Source organism: Hypanus sabinus, chromosome 12, assembly GCF_030144855.1.
Source record: "Hypanus sabinus isolate sHypSab1 chromosome 12, sHypSab1.hap1, whole genome shotgun sequence".
NCBI lineage: Eukaryota > Metazoa > Chordata > Chondrichthyes > Myliobatiformes > Dasyatidae > Hypanus > Hypanus sabinus.
Genome location: NC_082717.1, coordinates 96,252,947 through 96,278,420, shown reverse-complemented (window position 1 = coordinate 96,278,420; position 25,474 = coordinate 96,252,947). Strand labels below are relative to the sequence as shown.

The 25,474-nt window shown below is 43.9% G+C and overlaps 1 protein-coding gene across 3 annotated transcripts in view; it reads right to left on the bottom strand.

Moving 5' to 3' along the window:
- tarbp1 (TAR (HIV-1) RNA binding protein 1) overlaps positions 1-25,474 on the bottom strand; it is a 379,243-nt gene that overhangs the window by 235,044 nt on the left and 118,725 nt on the right. For all 3 annotated transcript variants that reach the window (XM_059986503.1, XM_059986502.1, XM_059986501.1), the window contains exons 14-15: positions 23,799-23,960; positions 12,086-12,279 (exon numbers count right to left, since the gene is read on the bottom strand). In XM_059986503.1, coding sequence (XP_059842486.1) covers positions 12,086-12,279; positions 23,799-23,960 — 356 coding nt within the window. The remainder of the gene's footprint in view (positions 1-12,085; positions 12,280-23,798; positions 23,961-25,474) is intronic.

Sequence of the window (25,474 nt, the reverse complement as noted above, 5' to 3'; positions counted from 1 at the left end):
ATCATTTCAAGCATGTATAAGGGGTTGTCAAATCTTAAAACACATTCAACTTCATACATTAAAATAAAATGGGAGAAGGAAGGAGGGATAATTATATCTGAGGAAGAATGGACAATAATATGGAAGTATCAATGGAAGTGTACCAGTTCACAGAAATGGAGGGAGTTTGGATGGAAAAACTTGATAAGATATTTTATTACACCCTCTGAGAAATCCCATTATGAAAGTAACCTCCCTGTTTGCTAGAGAAATTGTGGAAATCAAAATGCAAATCATTTTCATATTTTTTAGGACTGCCCTGTTATCAAAGACTATTGGAGGGAGATACACAATGCATTACAAGACATCTTTAAATGTGAAATACCCTTAGAGAGTAACACCATATATTTTGGATATATACCTCAAGAATGGTTGAAAAGAGATAAATATTTAATGAATATACTGTTGGTGGCTGGTAAAAAGACTCTTACTAGGAAATGGTTATCACAGGAGAGCCCAACTTTAAATGCATGGATGGAAATTACAATGGACATTTACAAAACGGAGAAGATAGCAGTATCTGTTAATCATAAGCTAGAACAATTTTGATTCATACTGGGAAAAATGGTTTAACTACATAATGCCTCATAGGCCTGATTTTATTCTTACAAATCAATGAATATGTTGTAAAAAAAAATCACTCCCTACTTGTACAGTTTTTTCCTTTTACTTGTTTTTTCTCTCCACTCTTTTCTATAAGTGTATACCTCAGATAAATACAATGTGGAGATTTGTGACATATATGATTATATGATATATATGTACAATGTCTGAAATACATCTTATGGAAACATTTGTTTGATGATGAACTTCAATAAAAAATTAATAAATTACAAAAAAAAAGGAAGAAGTGCTAGGCAAACTAGAAGGTTTTCAGGTAGATGTCACTTGGACCAGTTGGACTACATCTCAGTATTCCAAGAGATGTTGCTAAAGAGATAGATGCGTTGATTATGATCCTTCAAGAATCACTTGATTCTGGTATGGTTCCAGAAAATTGGAAAATTGCAAATGTCACTCCACTCTTTAAGAAGGGAGGAAGGCAAAAGAAAGGAAATTATTATAGGCCAGTTAGCCTAACCATAGTGGCTGGGAAAGTATTTAAGTCTATTATTAAGGATATGATTTCAGGGTTCAGGGTACTTGGAGACTAATAATAAATCAAAGTCAGCATGGTTTCTGCAAAGCAAAACCTTGCCTGACAAACTTGTTAGTTCTTTGAGAAAGTAACAAGTAGGGTGGACAAAGGAAAGGCCGTGGATGTCATTTACATGTATATTCAGAAGGCACTTGGTATGGTGCCTCATATGAGGCTGCTTAACAAGTTAAAATCCTATGGCATTGCAGGAAAATCACTGGCATGGATAGAGGAATGGCTGACAGGCAGGAGGGAGCAAGTGGGAATAAAGGGGGCCTTTTCTGGTTGGCTGCTGGTGAGTAGTGATGTTCCTCATGGGTCAGTATTGGGACCTGTACTTTTCACATTGTTTGTCAATGATTTAGATACTGGAGAGTGGCTATGTGGCAAAGTTTGCCAATAACACAGAGGCAGGTGGAGGGGTAGGTAGTGCAGAGGAAGCAATGCAACTGCAGAAGGACTTAGACAAATTGGATGAATGGGCAAAAAAGTGGCAGATGGAATACAGTGTTTGGACATGTATGATAATACATTTTGGTAAAAGGAACAATATTGCAGACAATTATCTAAATGGGGAGAAGGTTCAAACACCAGAGGTGCAGAGGAAAAGAATCTTCGTGAAAGGCTCCCAGAAGGTTAATTTACAGGTTGAGTCTGTGGTAAAGAAGAAAGATGCAATATTGGCATTTATTTCAAGGGGAATAGAATATAAAAACAAAGAGATAATGCTAAAGCTTTTTAAGACACTAGTCAGGCTGCACTTGGAGTATCGTCAACAGTTTGGGGCCCCATATCTCAGAAAGGATGAGGAGAGAGTCCACAGGAGGTTCACCAGCATGATTACAGGAATGAAGGGTTTATCATATGAGGAGTGTTTGGCAGCTTTGGGTTTATACTCACTGGAATTTAGAACAGTGACAGGGATCTCATTGAAACCTACCAAATGTTGAAAGGACTAGATAAGGCGGGTGGAGAGGATGTTTCCTATGGTGGGGTGTCCAGAACTTGAGGCCAAAGCCTCAAAATTGAGGGGTGCCCCTTTCAAACAGAGGGAAGGAGGAATTTTTTTTTTAACCAGAGAGTAGTGAATCTGTGGAGTGCTCTGCCACAGACAACTGTGGAGGACAAAACCATGGGTATACTTAAAGCAAAAATTGATGGGCATCAAGGGGGGGTGGGGTTGAGTGGGATCTGGGATCAGCCATGATGGAATGGTGGAGCAGACTTGATGGGCTGAATGGTGTAATTCTGGTCCTATGTCTTATGGTCTTAGACAAACAGCATCAAGATGACACCACTGTTAATCAATGTATTGACAAACTAGTGGCATGTCCATCAACTACTGCTCAACCAATTAACAATTTGCTGAAGGACAGTAAATGCTCAGACAATCCAGTGGTTTTTAATGAAGAGCAACTGAAAGTGTTTTAAAGTTTGGTTATTGCTCTGCCAATCATCTGATTCTATACACTGATGGCTCCTCAACGACTGAGAAAGGTTTTCAAATGGTTAGACGGGCATTTCTTTCTGGAATTGAAATAACACAATCAGGAAGTGTAACTCCTGTTACCTCTGTGCAACAGGTAGAACTGACAGCTTAGATTAAAGCCTATGAGTAGGCTGAAGGAAGATCAGCCAATATCTACTCTGACTCTCAAAATGGTTTCAGAGTTATTTATGACTTTGAAAAGTTATTGAAACAAAGAGCATTGCTTGTGGTTGTAGGAAACCCAATCAAGAAAGGCCAACTAGTACCAGAACTTACGGATGTTATACAACAGCTGTATTAAACTGTAAAAGTTGCTCCAAAATGACTACCATGAAAAGCCATGGAAATGCATGCGTGGATGAAATTGCAAAAAAGACAGTGAGGGAAGGAAAACATAAAAATAGTACAAGGAACACATGTAGTGAACCCAAACACAGGAATTGAACTTTGTATCACAGTAAATACACTCTCTAGGGCACATTGGAGTGCAAAGGACGATCAACAAGGGCGAGGGTAGGTTCCGTTTGTTTTTGTTTAGTTTTTTTCGTTTAGAATTAGAGAGAATGCCAGACAGGATGTTGGAATGCTCTTCTTGCAGGATGTGGGAAGTCAGGGAGACCTCTGGTGTCCCTGAGAATGGCACCTGCAAGAAGTACATCCAGCTGCAGATCCTAACAAACTGTGTTAGGGAACTGGAGCAGGAATTGGATGACCTCCGGATCATTCAGGAGAATGAGAAGTTTATACATAGAAGTTTCAGGTAGGTAGTTACGCCAAAGGAGCAGCGCACAGGTAACTGGGTTACCATCAGGCGAGGGAAGGGGAAAGGGCAGGCAGAGCAGGCCCTGTGGCCATTCCCCTCAAAAACAAGTATACCAATTTGGATACCGTTGGGGGGATGACTTACCTGGGACAAGCTGCGGCAGCCGTATCTCTGGCACCGAGTCCAGTTCTGCAGTGCAGAAGGGAGGGGGAAAGAAGAGGAGAGTGGTAGTGATAGGGGACTCGATAGTTAGAGGTACAGACAGTTTGTTGTCTCCCAGGTGCCAGGGTCAGGGTTGTTTTTGATTGCATGCACAGCATTCTGAAATGGGAGGGTGAGCAGCCAGATGTCATGGTACACATCGGTACCAATGACATAGGAAGAAAGAGAGAGGAGGTCCTGAAGAGTGAGTATAGACAGCTTGGTAGGAAGTTAAAAAGCTGGACCTCAAGGGTGGTAACCTCAGGATTGCTACCTGTCCCACGTGCCAGTGAGGGTAAGAGTAGGATGCTCTGGAGGATGAACACAAGGCTGAGGAACTGGTGCAGGGTTTCAGATTTCAGGATCATTGGGGCCTTTTCTGGTGCAGGTGGGACCTGTACAAGAGAGACGGGTTACACCTGAACTATAGGGGGACCAATATCCTTGCAGGGACATTTGTTAGTGCTATTGGGGGGGGGGGGGTAAACTAGATTTGCAGGGGGATGGGAACCAGAGTGCCAGAGTAAATAGTGGGGCGGGGGTAAAAGAAAATACATGATGTTAAAGTTTCATGCAAAGTCACAGATAGAAGGGTTGTGTGGGGTGGTAATGATCTTCTGAGATGTGTCTATTTCAATGCGAGGAGTATTGTGGGGAAGGCTCAAGAGCTGAGGGCGTGGATTGACATGTGGAATTATGACATTGTAGTAATTAGTGAAACTTGGCTACAGCAGAGGCAGGACTGGCAGCTTAATGATCCAGGGTTCCAATGTTTCAGATGTGATAGAGGCAGAGGGATGAAGGGTGGTGGGGGGGGGGGAGGTGGTGTGGCATTGCTAGTCAGGGAAAATGTTACAGCAGTGCTCAGGCAGGACAGATTAGAGGGCTTGTCTACTGAGGCCATATGGGTGGAGCTGAAAAACAGGAAAGGTATGACCACCTTAATGGGGTTGTATTATAGACCACCCAACAGTTTGCGAGAATTGGAGGAGCAAATCTGCAGAGAGATAGCAGACAACTGCAGGAAACATAAGGTTGTGATAGTAGGGGATTTTAATTTTCCATATATTGATTGGGACTCCCATACTAGACAGATCCCATCTGTTCAGATGGGTTAGAGTTTGTAAAATGTGTCCAGGAAAGTTTTCTAAATCAATATATAGAGGTACCGACCAGAGAGGGTGCAATATTAGATCTCCTATTAGGAAACGAGTTAGGACAGGTGACGGAATTGTGTGTAGGGGAACATTTTGGCTCCAGTGATCATAACACCATTGGTTTCAACTTGATCATGGCTAAAGATAGATTTGGTCCTCGGGTTGAGGTTCCAAACTGGGAAAAGGCCAAATTTAAAGAAATGAGAAACTCAGTAACAGAGGATAATAATGCCTTCTACCAGAAAAAAAAAAGGAGCTGAAAGCAAGGGACCGAAAAGAAAAAAAAACCCTAGTCAAGAGGAAGGTTATGAAAGTACTCAATAAAAGGTCCCCAGACCTTATGGAACTTTAGATCCGAACTGAGAACTGAATAATGAATTTTTTTCAAGATCCAAACAGGCCATGATGTCGTTAAGCCATTGAGCATGAGTGGGCGGGGCAGCATCTCTCCATCTGAGGAGGATCAAGCATCTAGCCAGAAGAGAGGCAAAGGATAATATTCAGCATTTGGTCGGACCCAGACATAAATCTGTCTCGCCCCAAAAACCGAACAGAGCAATTAAGGGGTTTGGTTCTAGGTGCTGATTCAGAATACACGATAACGTAGTGAAGACATCTTTCCAGAATTTCTCCAAGCTAGGACAGAACCAGTACATATGAATGAGAGAGGCCACGCCCCTCTTGCATTTATCACAGAGCGGACTAACGCTAGGGTAGAATCGAGATAGTTTAGATTTAGACATATGGGCCCTATGAACAATCTTAAACTGTAAAAGGCAGTGGCGAGCACAAAGAGAGGTTGAGTTAACCGATTTGAGAACTGAATCCCAGCTCTCCTCCGTTAAGGAGATATTTAATCCTGCTCCCAGGCCATTTTGATTTTATCCATGGGGGCCCATCGTAAGGCCGCTAGTTTATCTCGGATGATTGATATTAAGCCTTTACCTAGTGGATTCATGGAAAGAAATAGGTCCATAGCATTTTTCGCAGGCATTTCAGGGAAGTTAGGAATTAAAGGAGCAATAAAGTGTCAGATTTGGAGATATCTGAAAAAATGAGCATTGGGCAGATTGAACTTAACAGAGAGCTGCTGAAAAGAAGCGAAGCGATTATCAATGAAAAGATCTTCAAAATGTCTAATGCCCTTCCTATACCAAACCTGGAATGCTGAATCGTATGTAGTAGGTAAAAAAAGGTGATTATGAGCAATAGGGCTGGAAACGGAAAACCCCTGGAAACCATAGCATTTCCTGATCTGAGCCCATATACGCAAAGTGTGTCTAACAAGAGGATTAGCTATTGATCTGGGCAGACTACTAGGGAGTGCAGAGCCAAGAAATGCAGAGATAGATAATTCTTTGGTGGAGCTCAGTTAGGGCACTCGGGTTGGCCATGGAAGAAAGACCAGAAGGTAGCACAACGTATATTAGCTGCCCAATAATATAAACGAAAGTTAGGTAAAGCCATGCCACCCTCTTTTTTAGATTTTTGGAGATGGATTTTATTAATTCTAGAGCGCTTATTCTGCCACAGATATGACAAAATAATAGAGTCTAAGGAATCAAAAAAAAGATTTAGGAATAAAAATTGGGATAGATTGAAATAGGTAAAAAAATTTGGGGAGAACATACATTTTAACATTAATATGACCTACCAAAGACATTCTAATTTCTTTCTTCAGATGCTTCTTACATTCTTTATATTCCTTGAGCACCTCATTTACTTCATGCTGCCTATATTTATTGTAGATATATCTCTTTTTCCTAACCAAGTTTCCAATATCCCTTGAAAACCATGGCTCTCTCACTTTTAACCTTTCTTTTCAACCTAACAGGAACATAAAAATTGTGTACTCTCAAAATTTCACCTTTACATAACCTCCATTTCTCTATTACATCCTTCCCATAAAACAAATTGTCCCAATCCACTCCTTCCAAATCCTTTCACATCTCCTCAAAGTTAGCCTTTCTCCAATCAAAAATCTCAACCCTGGGTCCAGTCCTATCCTTCTCCATAATTATATTGAAACTAATGGCATTGTGGTCACTGGACCCAAAGTGCTCCCCAACACATACCTCCAGCACTTGACTTAATTCATTCACTAACAGAAGATCCAATACTGCCCCTTCTCTAGTTGGTTCCTCTATGTATTGCTGCAAAAAACTATCCTGCACACATTTTACAAACTCCAATCCATCCCTTTTACAGTATGGGCTTCCCAGTCTATGTGTGGAAAATGAAAATCTCCCACAATCACAACCCTGTGCTTACTACAAATATCTGCTATCTCCTTGCAAATTTGCTCCTCCAATTCTTGCTCCCCATTAGGTGGCCTATAATACACCCCTATAAGTGTTACTACACCTTTCCCATTCCTCAATTCCACCCAAGTAGCCTCCCTAGATGAGGAACCCTCTAATCAATCCTGCCAGAGCACCACTGTAATATTTTCTCTGACAAGCAACGCAACACCTCCACCTCTTGTCCCTCCGATTCTATCGCACCTGAGCAACGAAATCCAGGAATATTTAGTTGCCAATCACACCCCTCCTGCAACCATGTTTCACTAATAGCTACAACATATTTCCAGGTATCAATCCATGCTCTAAGCTCATCCACCTTTCTTACAATGCTCCTAGCATTAAAATAAATGCATTTAAGAAATTCTCCACCTCTTCCTCTCTGTTTATCTCTAACAGTACAAAGAACTTTACTGTCTTCTTTTTCTTCCTTCTCTCATACATCTGTTCCTACACTCTGGTTCCCCCCCCCCCCCCCGTATCTAGTTTAAATCCACTGGAGCCTCTCTAGCAAACCTACCTGCAAGAATATTTGTCCCCCTCCAATTCAGATGTAAACCGCCCCGCCAGAACAGGTCCCACCTTCACTGGCAAACTGCCCAATTATCTATAACTCTGAAGTCCTCCCTCCTGCACCATGTCTTCAGCCACGTGTTGATCTGCACTATCTTACTATTTCTAAACCCACCTGCACGTGCCACTGGTAGCAATCCTGAGATTGCTATCCTGGAGGTCCTGTCCTTTAACTTGGCACCTAGCTCCCTAAACTCACCTTTCAGGACCTTCTCACTCTTCCTACCACGTCATTGGTCCCTACATGGACCACGACATCCGGCTGCTCACCCTTCCTCTTGAGAATACTGAGAACTCGATCCCAGATATCACAGACCCTGGCACCTGGGAGGCAACAGACCTCCAGGATTCTCGATCTCTTCCACAGAATCTTGTATCTCCTCCAGACTTCAGATACAACACTGAATCACGTCATTTCTCTAACAACTCAGCAATAGTTGGGTGTATAAAGGGAGGACGGGAGGATGAATAGAGGGCCCTGGTGGAGGACTTTGTCAAATGGTGCAAGCTGATTTATCTGCAGCTCAACATCAGTAAGACAAAGGAGATGGTGATGGACCTTAAGAAGACTGAGTCAGCACTGCTCCCTGTTACTACTGATGGTGAGGATGTGGATGTGATGAGGACCTACAAGTACCTGGGGGTGCACCTGGACAACAGACTTGAGTGGAGCACCAACACAGAGGCTCTGTACAAGAAGGGCCAGAATCGCCTCTACTTCCTGAGGAGACCGAGGTCCTTTGGGGTATGCAGGCCCCTCCTTCACATGTTCTACCAATCTGTTGTCATCAGTACAATCTTCTATGTCGTGATGTGCTGCGGCAATGGCATCAACATGGGTGATGCCAACAGGCTCAATAAAATAATTGGAAAGACTGGCTCTGTTATAGGAGTCAAATTGGGCACACTGGAGGCTGTGGTAGATCAGAGGACCCGACAGAAAATCTAACAATTCTGGACAATGTTTCTCACCCTCTGCATGCCACCTTGGCTAGACACAGAAGCATTTTTAGTAACAGACCAAGACAACCATGATGCTCCAAAGAGGACTATATGAGCGCTGTAACACCCTCGGCCATTAGGCTCTATAATGAGTCAACCTATAACCAGTGAAGTGATGACCCCTTTTTGTTAGGCTGTTTGAGGTAACTTTTTTTTAATTCTTTATTACTTCCTTTATTACTTCCAAGCATCGCCATCCAACCTGTGACCAACATCCATGAAACATTAACTCTGTTTCTCTTTCCAAAGATGTTGTCTGTCCAGCTAATTGTTTGCAACCATCTGTCTTAAGTTCAAGATTTCAGGTTTTATTTATATTTTCATCACCTTTTAATAATCCACTGAAACAGCCTACTAAGCCACTAAATTAATTTGGAATTTACACAAAATGATGGTGGAACTCAGCAGGTCAGGCAGTATCCTTGGAGTCAATATTTTGGGTCAAGACCCTTCATCAAGTCTGGAAGGGAATGGGGGAAAAAGCCAGAATAAGAATTAATCTTACACCCTTCACTTTCAATTCTATGGGATAGTACCCTGCTATTGCAAGCCGTTTATCCAGAAAGACAATGTGCACAAAAGCACTTAAAGTAGGCCAAAACATAGCCGGTTATTCTTCAGAGCCACCACTACCTTACAAGTTTCTGAAAGAGGTAGCTGAAGAAATTATGGAAGCATTAGGAGTGATCTTTCAAGATTCACTAGATTCTTGAACTGTACATGAGGACTGAAAATTACAAATGTCATTCTACTCTTTAAGATGGGCTGGAGGCAAAAGGAAGGAAATAATAGGCCATTTAGCCTGTCCTCAGTGGTTGGAAAGGTGATGGACACTAATATTAAGGATGAAGTTTCAGGGTACTAGGAAGCACATGATAAAATAACCAAAGTCAGCATTGTTTCCTTAAGGAGAAATCTTGCCTGACAAATCTGTAGGAATTATTTGAGGAAATACCAATACAAAGGAGAGTTAGTGGATGTTGTTTATTTGGATTTTCAAAAGGCCTTAGAAAAGATGCCACACATGAGGTTACAAAACAAGATAAGAGGAAAGCTCTTTGCATGGATAGAAGATTAGCTGACTGCCAGGAGGCAAAGAGTGGGTATAAAGAGGGGCTATTCTGGTTAGCTGCCAGTGACAAGAGGTGTTCCACAGGGGTCAATGTTACGACTGTTTCTCTTCACATATTATCTTGATGATGGCTTTATGGCCAAGTTTGCAGACGATATGAAAATAGGTGAAGGGGCAGGTAATGTTGAGGTGCAGGGTATTTGCAAAAGGACTTAAACAGATTAGGAGAATGGGCAAATCAGTGGCAGATGGAAGAGAGTGCATGGAACTTTATGGTCATGCACTTTGGTAGAAGGAATAAAGGCACACACTGTTTTCTAAACAGGGAGAAAATTCAGAAATCAAAGGTGCAAAAAGGCTTGTGAGTCCTTGTGCAGGATTCCTTGAAGGTTAACATGCAGTTCCATCAGTGGTGAGGAAGGAAAATGTAATATTAGCATTTTGAGAGGACTAGAATACAAAAGCAATATAAATGCCTGTTGGTTTATAAAGCATTGGTCAGACAACACTTAAAGTATTGTGAGCAGTTTTAGGTCCCTTATCTAAGACTGCATCCACACTAGACCAGATAAATTCATAACCGAAGCTTTTTCTCTTTGTTTTGACCCTCCACCCACACTAAAGCGGTGTTTTCCTCCCCCGAAAACTGAGCTTTTCTAAAACACTCTCCAGAGTGTGTAAATCTGAAAACGCCGGTTGGGCAGTGTAGTGTGTACAGGGTAACCAGAGCTTTTTAAAAATGCTGTCATGACACGCCAGCAGCGCGGCCTTAAGTTTGGTTACAATAATGTCTTGGTTATATCATCCAATTTGTGCGGGTAGTCCTTACCCAGAGATTCCAACTGCTCTGCCGTGAGGTACTGTTCTTTATAACGGTCAAGGATGTTGTAGCATTTGGTTTGGCACGACCCCCAGTCCGCGTCGCCACTGCTTTGCTGACTTTGTAACTCGCAGAAGCAGCTCGACTTCATCACCTGTCCAAGTGAAGAAGTCCGGCCAGATTTACCAGCGGAGGTTTTCTTCGTATTCCTCAAAGACATCCTCAAAGAAAACTTTGTTTCGCTGTTGTTGTAGGTACTCTAGTTTTTGACCAATGGAAATAGCACAATGCCGCTGTGGAACCGGAAATAGTATACCGTTTCCTCTTCACTTGTTTTCAGTAGCTGTGTCTTGCGCGCATGCCCAGTAGGAGGAGATTCGCCCAAATACCTATTTTAATGTGGACTGAGGTATTTTTAAAAACACCGGGTGTGGATGCCTATCGTTTTTACGCAAAACTGGCGTTTTCAAAATTATCCGGCCTAGTGTGGACGTAACCTAAGAAAAGATGTGCTGGCATTAAAGAGGGTCCAAAGAAGACTTCCAAGAATGACCCCAAGAATTAAAGGATTAACATATGAATAGTGTTTAATGGCTCTGGTCCTATACTCACTAGAGTTTAAGTTTCACGAAAGGGGAATCTCATTAAAATCTATTGAATATTTAAAAGCGTAGATAGAGCGGACGTGGAAAGGATTACTTCCTATAGTGGGGAGACTAGGAGCAGAAGGTACAGCCTGAGAATAGACAGATTTCCCTTCAGAACAGAGACGAGGAGGGATTTCTTGGATCTGTGGAAATCATTGCCACAAATGACTGCGGTAGCTAAGTCGTTGGATACATTTAAAGTGGAGGTCAATAGGTTCTTGATTAGTCAAGAAATCAAAGGGTACGGGGAAAAGGCAGGAGAATGGGGTTTAGAGGGATAATAAATCGGTTATGATGATGAAGCAGACCCGATGGTCTGAATGGCCTAATTCTGCTCCTATGTCTTATTGTCTAAGCTAGGTCAAGAGATTTCACACACAGAGACTCTTCAGAAGTTAGAAGATGATAGGTAGAAGAGGTAAAGGTCTGAAGACACAGGAACCTGTTAGAGTACAGTGGACCATGGGAAAAAAAGGGGAGGAGAGGTCCCTGCTCCTCCTCTTACAGTCCTTTATCTTTCACCCTATCATCGTCCAATTTCTTATTTCATTTCCCCTCCAGCTTCCACCTCACTATCACCTGCCAGCTCTTATGCCTTCCTCACCCCTTCAGCTTCTTATTCTGACGTCTTCCCCATTCCTTTCCACTCTTGAAGGAGGTTACAGTCCCTAAACATCAACAGTTTATTGATTTCCATAGATGCTGCCTGACTTGCTGAGTTCCACCAGCATTTTTTACATGTTGGTCGAGATTTTCAGCAACTGCAGAACCTCTTATGTTTATTATTAGGGGTATGTTATAAATAGCAAAACAAAATGAATATTACATTTTTACACTACACATTGAATTTGATTATTAAAATTGCATCTTCTCCTATTTCTTACCCATTGTTTTTGTTGCTGCAGTAAGGCTTCTCAAGCTTATGGTTGAAAGGGTTAATCAAGACCAATTTTCCTAGCGTCTTGACTACATCAAGGGAGTCAAGGTGCAGCTCTGGATACTGGGCAGTCATCCTGGAAACCCAAGCTAAAGAGGCTTGAGCAACCACCATCTGGATTTGTCTCTTGAGCTTTAGGATCTATGACAAAAAAAAGTAAGCAACTTTCAACAAAATCAGATACTTTATTTCACCTTCTGTAAGTGACAATTGTTTGTGGTTCCATAAATTTTCACATCAAGATTAAATATATTTTAAACGCAATTAATATAAATTAGTAAAACTGGAGTGAATTTTAAATGCACCAGCCAGCAACTAACAAAATTGAATTTTGTTTGTCACCTAAAAAAACTTGAAAACTGTACCATGCAGAGCATTCTGACTAGCTGCGTCACTGTCTGGTATAGGGGTGGGGTGGGGGTGCGGGGTGGTTGGGGTTTGAAGTAAGTTGCAGGTGTTTTTAAAATTAGCTCCATCATGGGCCCTGTATTGAGATTTGGCCCTTCAAGCTGTGCTGCCCAGCAACCCCCAATTTAACGCCAGCCCAATCACAGGTCAATTTACAATGAGCAATTAACCTACTAACTGGTATTTCCTCAGACTGTGGGAGGAAACTATAGCACCTGAAGAAAAATTCTTTCTATTTTTATCATGTATTGCATTATATTGTTGCAACAAAGTTAACAAATTTCACGACATATACTGATACTCACCCTGCTGGCTGCGATTTTGTCTTATCATCTCCCTGCCCTTCCTGACAGTCTGAGTGCATACTGTCTTTGCTTTTTTACCATCATCCTATCCTGAATCCCTTTGTTCCGGTTCCCACCCCCGCCAAATTAGTTTAAATCCTCCCCAACAGCTCTACCAAACCTGCCCATAAGAATATTAGTCCCCTCGGGTTCAGGTACAACCTGTCCCTTTTGTTTAAAGTCATACCTCCACCTGAAGAGATCCCAATGATTCAAGAACCTGAAGCCCTGCACCAGCTTCTCAGCCACATATTTATCTGCCAAATCATTTCTGCCCTCACTGGCGCGTGGCACCGGCAGCAATCCAGAAATCAGAATCTGGGAGGTCCTGCTTCTCAGCTTTCTACCTAGCTCTCTAAATTCTCCCTTCAGGTCCTCATTGCTTTTCCTTCCTGTCATTGGTACCAATATGTACCAAGACATCTGGCTGCTCTCCCTCTCCAAAATGTTGCAGATGCGATCCAAGACGTCCCTGACCTTAGGGTCTTCTTAACTCAAACTTCTGACCCACTCCAATAAATCCAAGACTTGTATGACTTCAGATTTTAATTATAGAGTTAGAGAGAATAGAGACATAGAATCATACATAGAAATGGGCCCTTTCAAGATCCCCTCATCAACAGAAACCATGCTAATCCCATTGGACCTACACTCTGTGACCACTATATTAGGTACACCTGTACACCTGCTCATCAATGCAAATATCTCATCAGCTAATCATGTGGCAGTAACTTAATGTATAAAAGCATGCAGACATGATCAAGAGGTTCAGTTGTTCAGAGCAAACACAGAATGGGGAAGAAATATGATCTAAGTGATTTTTACTGTGGAATGATTGTTTGTGCCAGACAGGGTGGTTGAGTATCTCAGAAACTGCTGATCTCACACAACCATCCCTAGAGTTTTAAGAGAATGGTGCAAAAAACAAAAGCAAACTATCAGGGAGTAGCCATTCTGTGGGCAAAAACTCGTTAATGAGAGAAGTCAAAGGAGAAGGGCCAGACTGGTACAAGCTGACAGGAAGGTGATAGTGACTCAAATAACCATGCGTTACAACACATAGCAGAAATCACAGCACATCAAACCTTAAAGTGGTTGGACTACAGCAGCAGAAGGCCACACCGGGTTCCACTCCTGTATCCAATAAAGTGGCCACTGAGTGCATATCCTCCTTGATCTTTCCTTTCAAAATTTTTTTTTAAACTTTGTAATTATATCTATCTCTAACAGATTGTTTCAATTAACACAGACAGAGTGCACTACCACCTCCTCTAACACTTGATTGAGAGTGAACAACCTTTTCCCAGGGAGGCAGTGCTTAAGCTGGGTGGAAGAAAGCTTAAGGGAGATGTCAGAGGCAGGGTTTTCAACACAGAGGCAGATGCCTGCAATACAATACTGGTAGTGGTGGTAGAGGATGATAGATTTGGGATCTTAAACAGTCTCTCAAATACACACACAGATGTTGGAAAAACTGGAGGGTTATGGGCTGTGTAGGAGGGAAGCACATATTAATGTATAAATAGAAGGAGGAGTATACATCAAATATTTTCTTCACTACTCTCTCCACCTGTCTCACACATTGAGTGAGCTATGTATATTTCTAAAGTCCAACTAGAATTTGACTTACCAAAAGCATTACCTTGTGGCAACCCACTTTCCAGCGCATTCGAACCGGTTCACAAAACGGTGCGCGCCGGCAGGGAGGCCGGCCCCAAAAAGGGCGCCAGGCCTTCTTCACCAGCGACGGGAAAAGCCCGCACACAGGAAGGGACTGTGAATATGCATTCCCGCCCGGGGGGGGGGGGGGCCAGAAACGGGAAGGCTTAAAAGCGAGGCCGCGAAGATTGAATAAAGCTTTAATGCAACTGCAACTCATCGTCTGCGTGTCGTTATTCCAGCGGTGTGTAGCATACCACTACAATTGGTGACCCCGACAGCCCAAACGATATTTGGACTGAAGATGAACGACGCCGCATCTGTTCATGCAGGTTCGTTAAAACTGCCAAGCTTCTGGACGCTGCGACCTCACCTATGGTTCCAACAAGCAGACGCCCAATTCCACGTTCGGCAGATAACTTCGGATTCCACACGTTGCTACTACGTGGTGAGCTCCCTCAACCAGGAGACGACCGCCCCAGGTTGAGGAGTTCATACAGTCGCCCCCCGGAGGACGGCAAATACACAGCATTCAAAGCCCCGCTCATAAGGACTTTTGGACTCTCACGGCGCGAGTGAGTTGCCCGCTTATTGCACCTGGATGGTTTGGGAGGCAGGCCGCCGTCGGCATTAATGAACGAGATGCTGGCCCTGGCTGAAGGACACAAGCCCTGCCTCATGCTTGAGCAGGCGTTCCTAGAGCAGCTGCCCGAGGACATACGCCTGCTGCTGTCTGACGCGGATTTCAGCGACCCCCGGAAGGTGGCGGCCCGGGCAGATGTGCTGTGAAAAGCTAAGGAGGAGAGTGGGGCGTCCATCGCACAGATCACCAAGCCACGTGCCCAACAGCAGACCAGACCAGGCCCAGTAGCAGAGCCCACAAAACCCAGAGGCAGGAGTGCAGAGGCCAACGAAGAATGGTGCTTCTACCACCAGCAGTGGGGCACAGAAGCCTGCTGCTGTAGCCCTCCCTGCAACTTCCTGGGAAACACCAGGGTCAGCTGCCGCTGATGGCTACGGCGGCTGGCCATCAGGATAGCCTCCTTCATGTCTGGGACAAACAGTCGGAACACTGCTTTTTGGTCGACACTGGGGCCGAGATCAGCGTCTTACCTCCGAGTTATGACACCCGCAACAGAGAACCGGGACCCACCCTGCGGGCCGCAAATGGCAGCGCAATACGGACCTACGGCTCCTGTACGGTGTGGCTACAGTGCGGCTCCAGCCGGTTCACGTAGGACTTCATACTGGCCACCGTGGCCCAACCACTCCTGGGGGCGGATTTTTTGCGAGCTCATAGCCTGCTGGTCGACTTGCAAGGGAACACACTAGTCCACGCCAAGACTTTTCAAACGTTCTCTCTGGGTGAAGCCAAGTTGCCAGCCCCACAACTGGACATCACGCTGTAGTCTTGGCGGATTTCCCATTGGTTCTGGCACCACAGTTCACAGCAGCCATGCCCAGACACGGAGTACAGCACCACATCCCGACCCAGGGACCACCCCTTCACGCCCGTGCTCAAAGGCTTCCCCTGGACAAGCTCCGACTGGAGAAGGAGGAGTTCATGAAGATGAAGGAATTGGGGATCATATAGTGGTCCGACAGCCCATGGGCCTCCCCCCTGCACATGGTGCCCAAAGCAACAGGGGCCTGGAGACCATGCGGCTACTACCGCAGACTGAACGAGGCTACAACATCGGACCACTACCCTGTGCCGCACATTCAGGACTTTGCAGCAAACCTGCACGCCACAAGGATCTTTTCCAAGGTAGACCTCGTCCGGGGATACCATCAAATCCCAATGCATCCGGACAACATCCCCAAAACAGCACTCATCACTCCATTCGGCCTTTTCGAATTCCTCTGAATGCTGTTCGGCCTAAAGAATGCTGCACAGACATTCCAGCAGCTCATGGACGCGGTGGGATGTGACCTGGACTTTGCATTCATCTATTTGGAGGACATCCTCATAGCCAGCAGTAGTCATCAGGAGCATCTGTCCCACCTCTGTCAACTCTACGCCCGACTGAGTGAATACGGCCTAACAATCAACCCGGCCAAATGCCAGTTCGGACTCAACACCATCGACTTCCTGGACCACAGGATTACTAAAGACGGGGCAACCCCTCTGCCCGCCAAGGTAAACGCAGTCCGCCACTTCCCCCGACCCAACACACTCAAAGACCTACAGGAATTCGTGGGTATGGTGAATTTCTACCACTGCTTCCTCCCCTCAGCAGCCTGAATCATGCGCCCCCTGTTCACCCTGATGTTGGGTAAGGGCAAGGACATTACCTGGGACGAGGAGGCTGCAGTTGCTTTCGTTAAAACCAAAGAAGCCTTGGCAAATGCCGCGATGCTAGTGCAGCCCAGAACAGACATCCTTACCGCCGTCACAGTGGACACATCCCGTAGCATTAATGTGACTCGGACACCGCAGTATTAAGCACACACATTTATTCACCAGACCTCCATTTTAAAAGCCCCGCATTCTGACGTCATACGCACTCTGACCTACGAATACTCACATAATACATTACATCCCCCCTTAAGTTTTTTTTACAATACTGTGAATTACCAAAACAATGCCTCTAGGTATGACTTTCTAACATTACAACAGCCATGACATAAACTAATAAAAATTTAACTTCTTATTACTGTATTCTACATTGTATCTTACAATACTAACAGCAGTATATTTTCTTTTACCAACATAGACTAATAAACCTTTTATTTCACACCTTGGAACTTATAACTTGTGTGATTTTGTCTCAAACTGTGCGAGACTGTAGGTAGATCTAGTCTCTGTATCTAGCTGGAAGTTTGACTTGTCTCCTAGACCTTGTGAGATAGAACTGTGACTGTGCTTGTCCTTCAGAGTCAGTCTCTCAAGTAACCTCTGCGTCTGCATTTCCTACCTCGGTCTGTCTGCGCCGAACATTCACCATCATTGCATCGTGGGGTTTTGTCACGCCCCTCACTCTTGGTGTCGTTTGTTTCCATGTCTGTATCCGTGGAAATGTCCTGTGTATCTCTACGTGGAAACACCCTCTCATTGTCACCAGTTTATTGACATCATAGAACTTGAGTGCTGGTGCATTGGTAACCAACTGCTTCAATGTGTCAAAACTTTTCTTTTGTTCATCTTCCCAATGCCATTCAGTGTTACTCTCTAGTAGCTTTCAAAGTGGAGCACTGACCTCCGATAAGTTGGTAATGAACTTGGCAAGATACTGTATCATGCCCATGAACCTCAAAAGTCCTTGCTTGTCTTCAGGTGGTGGTAGCTGTACCACAGCCCTGACCTTTTCATTATCTGGTTTGAGCCCATCAGCGCTGAGTACGTGACCTATGTATTTGATCTCTGTAGTTCTGATCCTACATTTACTTTTGTTCAGTTTTAGGTTGTACTCACGTGCTCTCTCCAGAAGCTTCCTCAATCTCTGATCATGCTCCTCAATGGTGTCACCACATATCAGCAAATCATCAATGATACTGACCACTCCATCCAGGCCTTCAATCATTTGTGCCGCTGACCTCTGGAATACCTCTGATGCAGAAGAAATCCCAAAGGGTAGACGCAGGAAACGATATCTCCCTATGGGCGTGTTGAAAGTGCATAATTTGGAACTTTCTTCATCCAGCTTGATCTGCCAGAAACCTTGATTTGCATCCAATACTGAAAATACTTTGCATTAGGCATGCGGGAGACAACCTTTTCAACCGTGAGCAGCAGATAGTGCTCTCTTTTGATGGCTTGGTTGAGATCTTGTGGATCCATGCAAATCCTAATCTTTTTCTCTGTGACCACTGTCACCATACTATTCACCCAGTTGGTCGGTTCTATTTCTCTCATTATGACTCCCATCTGTTCCATTCTGTGTAGCTCCTCCACTACTCGATCCCTGAGAGCTACTGGAACCTTCATCGGAGCATGCACGACTGGTGCAACAGTTGGATCAATCTGGATATGGTGTTTCCCTGATACACATCCTAGTCCAGAAAACAAGTCAGCAAAGTCTTTGAGAAAGTCATTTTCTTTCTCAACACCATAGATTCGCATCACCAGGCCAAGCTCTATGCATGTTGCTCTGCCTAGTATTGCCTAAACATGCTGTTGCACAATCTCACACTCCATCTTGTGTTTCTGTCCTTTATACACACAGGTGAGTGTTTTCTTTCCCAATGATGCTGTCTTGTGGCCAAAATATGCAACAAGCTTGCAGGTGGATTTTCCAAGTTTTCCTCTGATGTCCAGTGAGTTGAATATTTCTGCTGACATTACACTGCACTTCGCCCCAGTGTCAAGCTTAAATGTCACATTCCTCCTGTTTGTTATCAGATCTTGAGTCCATTCATCTTCAACATCCATCTCTGCATTATCAATATTCTTGATGCATACCTCCTGTTCCACTTCAATTGTTCCAATGAACATGTCACTGTTGCACTCACTCTGTTCCACAGCATGCATTTTCCTTGCTTGCTCCTGCGATTTGCACATCTTGGCAAAGTGATTTTTCTTTCTGCATAATTTGCATGTCTTACCAAAGGCTGGACATTTTCTGTATCCATGTTTATAACCACATCTGTTGCAGTTAACTTCCTTTTGATTATCCTGTGGAGCTGGCTTTGTCCTACTCTTGTCAGTTTTCACAGCTTTTATTTTGTATACTTCAGTCTCTTCATTAAACATTTTAACCTGACTCAACGTGATCTCGCTAGCTCGGCACATATCAATCGCTTTTTCCAATGTAAGCTCCGCCTCTCTCAACAGCCTGCCTCTCACATGATCATCTCATATGCCGCATACAATCCTGTCGCATATTAAAGAATCATGCAGTTGTCTGAACTCAGTTTTTTGCCTTGTTCTTCAAATCTGTTACGTAGGCGTCTATAGTCTCTGTTGGTCCTTGAGCCCTCGTAAAAAATGTGTTGAATGTACGGTAGGTTTTTTCTCGGTTCGCAGTAATCCTGAAACTTTTTCTTCAACACTTCAATTTTATCTCGCTCACCCTCTTGGAAGATAAACGTGTTGCAAACCTTTATTGCCTCTGCTCCAGCCACATGCAGAAACGTAGCACATTGCACTTTCTCCGTCTTGTCATCTACGCCACTAGCGGTGCAAAACAGCTCAAACTGCTGGAGCCATGCCTTCCAATTCTCAGCAATATTCCCTCGTAGACTTAAACTCGACGGTGGCTGTAACTGTGATATCTTTTTACGTGTCTTCTCTTCCTTTCCTTTTCGCTTTCTTCTGACACCATGTAGCGTTAATGTGACTCGGACACCACAGCATTAAACACACACATTTATTCACCAGACTTCCATTTTAAAAACCCCGCGTTCTGACATCATACGCACTCTGACCTATGAATACTCACATAATACATTACACATCCAACACAGCAGTCGGTGATGTGCTGGAACAACTCATCGAGGGTCGCTGGCAACCCCTGGCGTTCTTCAGCAAACACCTACGACTACCTGAACTCAAATTTCGACCGGGAGCTGTTGGCACTATACCTGGCAATCCGGCATTTCCGGTACTTCTTAGAAGGTAGGCCCTTCACCGCGTTCACGGACCACAAACCGCTTACCTTTGCGTTCACGAAGGCGTCCGATCCCTGGTCGTCCCGCCAGCAGCAACATCTGTCCCACATCTCCGAATACACGACAGACATCCAGCATGTCTCGGGAAAGGACAATGTCGTGGTGGATGCCCTATCCAGAACTATCATCCAGGCCCTGTCCCAGGGGGTGGACTATGCAGCGCTGGTTGAGGCGCAGCAGGCAGACAATGAGATCCCTAGTTACAGGACTACAGTCTCCAGTTTGCAGCTCCAAGACTTCCCTGTAGGCCCAGGTGAGAGGACCCTACTGTGTGACGTGGCTACCGGCCAACCTCACCCCATCATCCCAGCAGCCTGGCGGCGGCGACTTTTCAACTCCATTCACAACTTAGCACACCCCTCCATCAGGACAACCGTCCAGATGGTCTCCAACAGGTTCGTTTAGCACTGTCTCCGCAAGCAGGTCAATGAATGGGCCAAAACGTGCATGCAGTGCCAAACAGCCAAGGTGCAGTGGCACACCAAAGCCCTGCCGCAGCAGTTCCACCCCACCTGCCGGCGTTTCGACCACATTCCTGTGGACATCGTGGGCCCCCTGCCAGTGCTGTGAGGAGCACGGCACCTCCTAACTATTGTAGATTGGTTCACAAGATGGCCAGAGGCAGTCCCGCTCACTGACACCACCTCCGAATCCTGCGCCCAAGCACTGATTACAACCTGGGTATCTCGCTTTGGTGTACCGGCCCACATTACCTCCGACAGAGGCACCCAGTTCACCTCCAGCCTGTGGTCAGCTATGGCCAGCCTTTTGGGGACACAGCTGCACCACACAACTGCCTACCACCTACAGTCGAACGGACTGGTGGAGTGTTTCCACCGTCACCTGAAGTACGGCTCTCGTGGCCCGCCTCGAAGAGCCTAACTGGGCGGACGAACTTCCCTGGGACCTGCTCGGAGTCCGCATGGCGCCCAAAGAGGATCTGCACACCTTGTCGGCCGAGTTGGTGTACGGCGCACCCCTGGTTGTCCCAGGAGAGTTCATATCGGCCCCAAGGGGGCAGGAGGAAGAACCCGCAGCAGTCCTGGACAGACTACGTGACAGGCTCAGTAACCTGGCCCCCATACCCACTTCACAGCATGGACAGAGCCCGACCTGCATAACTAAGTTTGTTTTTGTATGCCAGGGCGGATATCACGCACCGCTACAGCAGCCCTACGAGGGGCCGTTTAAGGTGATCAGGAACAATGGCTCCACGTTCGTTCTGGACATTGGGGGGAAAGAGGTTTTCATAGTGGACCGACTCAAACTGGCCCACATGGACTTGGTGCAGCCAGTCGGGGCTCAGCCACCACAGTGCAGAGGCAGACCTCCCAAACAGAGACCGACTCAGACTGTGGACATTGGGGGGTGTATCGCCGGTTCTGGGGGGGTTATGTGGCGACCCACTTTCCAGCGCACTCGAACCAGTTCACAAAATGGTGCGTGCCGTCAGGAAGGCCGGCCCCAAAAAGGGCCTTCTTCACCAGCAAGGGGAAAAGCCCATGCACGGGAAGGGACTGTGAATATGCGCACCCTATAGTGTTCCTGCCCGGGGAGGGCGGAAACAGGAAGGCTTAAAAGCGAGGCCGCGAAGTTTGAATAAAGCTTTAATGCAACTGCAACTCACCGTCTGCGTGTCGTTATTCCAGCACTGTGTTTAGCACACCGCTACAACCTCACATATGTCTGGATGAAACCTGACACAAGTCCACCCAACTTTACAGCTGATCTATGTTGCAATATATCCTTGTTCAACTTTCTTCATTGTCTGTGACTTCACCAGTTTTCATGTTATGTGCAAATTTACTTATTCGAACACCTACATTCTCATCCCAGTCATTTACTGCATATAACAAACAACAAATGCCTCAGCACTGACCAGTGTACGTACAGCACTTGGAGTCAGAAAATCTCCCACCCAATAGCACCCTCTGTCTCCTATCATTTAGCCAACTTTGAATTTAATTTGCCAATACTCCCTAGCATCCTAGACCAACCAACCATGCAGAGCCCTGCACAATGTCCAAATGAAGCCCACGTAAATCATATTTATTCAACGTGTCCTCCATTATTCTGTTCAGAAATAGCCCATGCAGCCTACATTGAGAATCAAGCCTCCTTTTTTCCATTAATCTGATCCCCTTCCATTGTATTTTGCATATTCTCAACAATATACCCCTTGATCTTACCACTCATCTCCACTTAATTTACAATAGTTAATTTAGTTTGAAATTCAAAGCTCAAAGTAAATTTATTAACAAAGGACGTATATGCCACCATGTTCCACACAACCCTGAGATTCATTTTCTTGCAGGCATTCACAATAGAACAAAGAAATACAATAGAATCAATGAAAGTCTACACACAAAATCTAATAATATGCAAAAGATGACAAACTGTGCAAACACAATAAATAAATAAATAAATAAATAGATAGATAATGAATGATAAGACAGAGAACATAATCCTTAAAAGTGAGTCCATAGGTTGTGGAAGCAGTTCAGTGTTGAGCTGAGTGAAGTCACCACTCTGGTTCAGGAGCCTGATGGTTGAAGAATAAGAACCCACATCTTTAGGTTGTGAGAGTAACTCCAGAGCACCTAGAGGAAACCCAGTCACTGGTAGAATGTGGTGATGGTGCTTGAATGAACATTGGTTGCTGAAGCCATCAGATAGCAGCTTCACATGTGCACCACCCTAAATTTTATTAAAGGTAGCAGGTAAGTCTTGCTATATTGCAAGATGAGAAAAGGCAAGCAGCTGAAACAGAAATGAATCATCCAGAAGTTTAGGTACAATTATTTCTACAAAATATGAATAACCAGGAATGAGGGCTTAAAGTAAATTTTATCTGTTTCCAGATATGTGGTATCAGCCAGTTTCATACTTTTCTATACTCAGTATTTGTTCATTAGCGGAAAACTGGCACACTTCCTCAAAGTTGACATTTTTATATGGAGGTTTTAAAGAATTAAATGTGTCTTATAAATTATTCATATTCACATGATAATTTTTTGATAATCTTTTGATAACACATGATAACCTTTCTGATCTTTTTGCAGAGTTATAACGAAACCGCATTTATACCTCAGATAAAAGCATAATTATTTTAATGAGAAACTGTTTCCACTGGCAGGAGGTCAGTAACTGCAGGGTGACAAATATCCATTAATATGCAAAGTTCTGGATAATAAGTTCGCATAAGAGTAACTGCATCAATGCAGAGCCAATTGTGACCTGTAACTGGGGGGGGGGGGGGAATAACTGCAAATGCTGGGAAGTTGAAACAAAATGAGACAGTGCAAATCAGGTATAAATTCAGATCAATGATCCTGTAAAATAGAAACAACTAACCTTTAGAGAGGAGGAGGAGTGGAGAGAACAAACAAACATTTGTAATAGGGCAGAGATCAACATGAACAAATTTATACAATTGTCAAGTTAAGAGATGAATGAGGTGGAGAGGGAAAAACAAAACAACATGCTGGAACAGTGAGAAAAAGCATACGTTGCAGGTATGAATCAAAGGTAATATTACGTACCAATTATGAGTAGAATTAAGATTGAAGATTGGACTTGATGGAGTGGACAGTGCAGACTGGATGTGGTGGCAGACAACAGCAGGTTAAGGTAGCATACCTTGTCGTCATTTGCAGCCTGCAGATGTCGAATTGAAGCCTGTGTCAGAGAAGAGATGAAACTCCTCATCCAGGACCCTCTCCTTGGGTTATCCACTGAAAGCACCTTCACTACCTCACTCAGCACAGCAAGGTACAGGCTATACCTATCAAGATCCAGAACCTCAATGAAGGAGGAACAAAAGAAATTTAGAAAAATTAAGGCAGAGATTGGGTTCCTTTTCTTCATTATTCTGCTGCCAATAACACAGTTAATGTTTGAGAAAATGAAACAATAATTAAGTTTATGTTTGCATTATCAAAATATACTACAATTGAAGCAAGATTCGATAAAGAAAAAGGATAGTATGTTAATTTCAATTGGCATTTTTACATCCTATATTTTGTCACTTTCATATAAATAAATTTCGGCTCATGTCATGGAATCTAAATACATATAGTTACATATAATTTACTCAAGCTCTGCATTCATCACAAATAAACCGCCCCCCCCACCCCGTGGAAATTACTTGGTTTTGTTTTCACAAAGGAATGGTAATTAAACGTTTGATGTCTGATTACATAGAGCTTTAACTGATAATTCTCAATACAACACCTGGCTCAACACTTTACCCTTATAAATTCAGCATTTTCCTTTAAAATAATGACCATGCCGGACAGAATAAAGGTATGTGGAAATACTGGAGAAGTTTACCTTCATGAGTCAGTGCCCTTTATAGAAACAGATTGATCTTTATTATCTTTAAACTAATCAGTGGGCCAGTTGGAGATCACTTAAGCCTTAGCACAACCAATTTAAGGCTGATGAGTATTTTAGTTGACTCAGTATCTCACCCCTTCAGGAGATAAAGCACTAGGTTTACATTAGCTTTCTTTGATTTGTGACTTTACTTTAAACTGACCAAGATCTACTCCTTTAATAGTAATTGTGAGCAGTTTTGAGCCCCTTATCTAAGAAAGGAAGCACTGGCATTGGAAAGGATCCAGGGAAGGTTCACGAGAATTGATCCCTGGAAGGTCAGGGTTAATCCCAGTATGAGGAGCGTTTGATGGCTCTGGGCCTGTACTCTCTGGAGTTTAGAAGAATAAGAAGAAATGTGCTGAATATTTAGGAAGACTAGACAGAGTGGACATGGAGAGGATGTTTCCAATAAGGGCACAGACTCAGCATAGAAGTATGACCCTTTAGAACAAAGATGAGTAGGAATTTATTTTGCCAGAGAGTGAATCTGTGGAATTCATTGCCATAGACGGTTGTGCAAGCCAAGTCACGTGGTTTATTTAAAGTGTAGGTTGACAGGTTCTTGATTAGCCAGGGCATCAAAGGCTAGGGGAGAAGGCAGGGGAATGCAGTTGAGCGGGATAATAAATTAGTCACAATGGAACAACATAGTAGACTCGATAGGCCAAATAGCCTAATTCTACTCTTCTAATTTGTATTTTCCAGTGAATGAAGCAGCCATGCCTATTTTCAGTAAGATCTCGACAATACTGAAAAAAATGCTTTACATCACAAAATGTTTGACTGAAAAAAAATGTTCTACATCACAAAATAGTCAGGTAATGAGCAAGTTCACTAAGTAAAATCAAAATAAAAAAAAACAGTGGAAGTGCTTGCAGGTCCATTACCATCTGTGGAGAATATAAAATGATTCAGGTCAATGAACTTTCAACAGA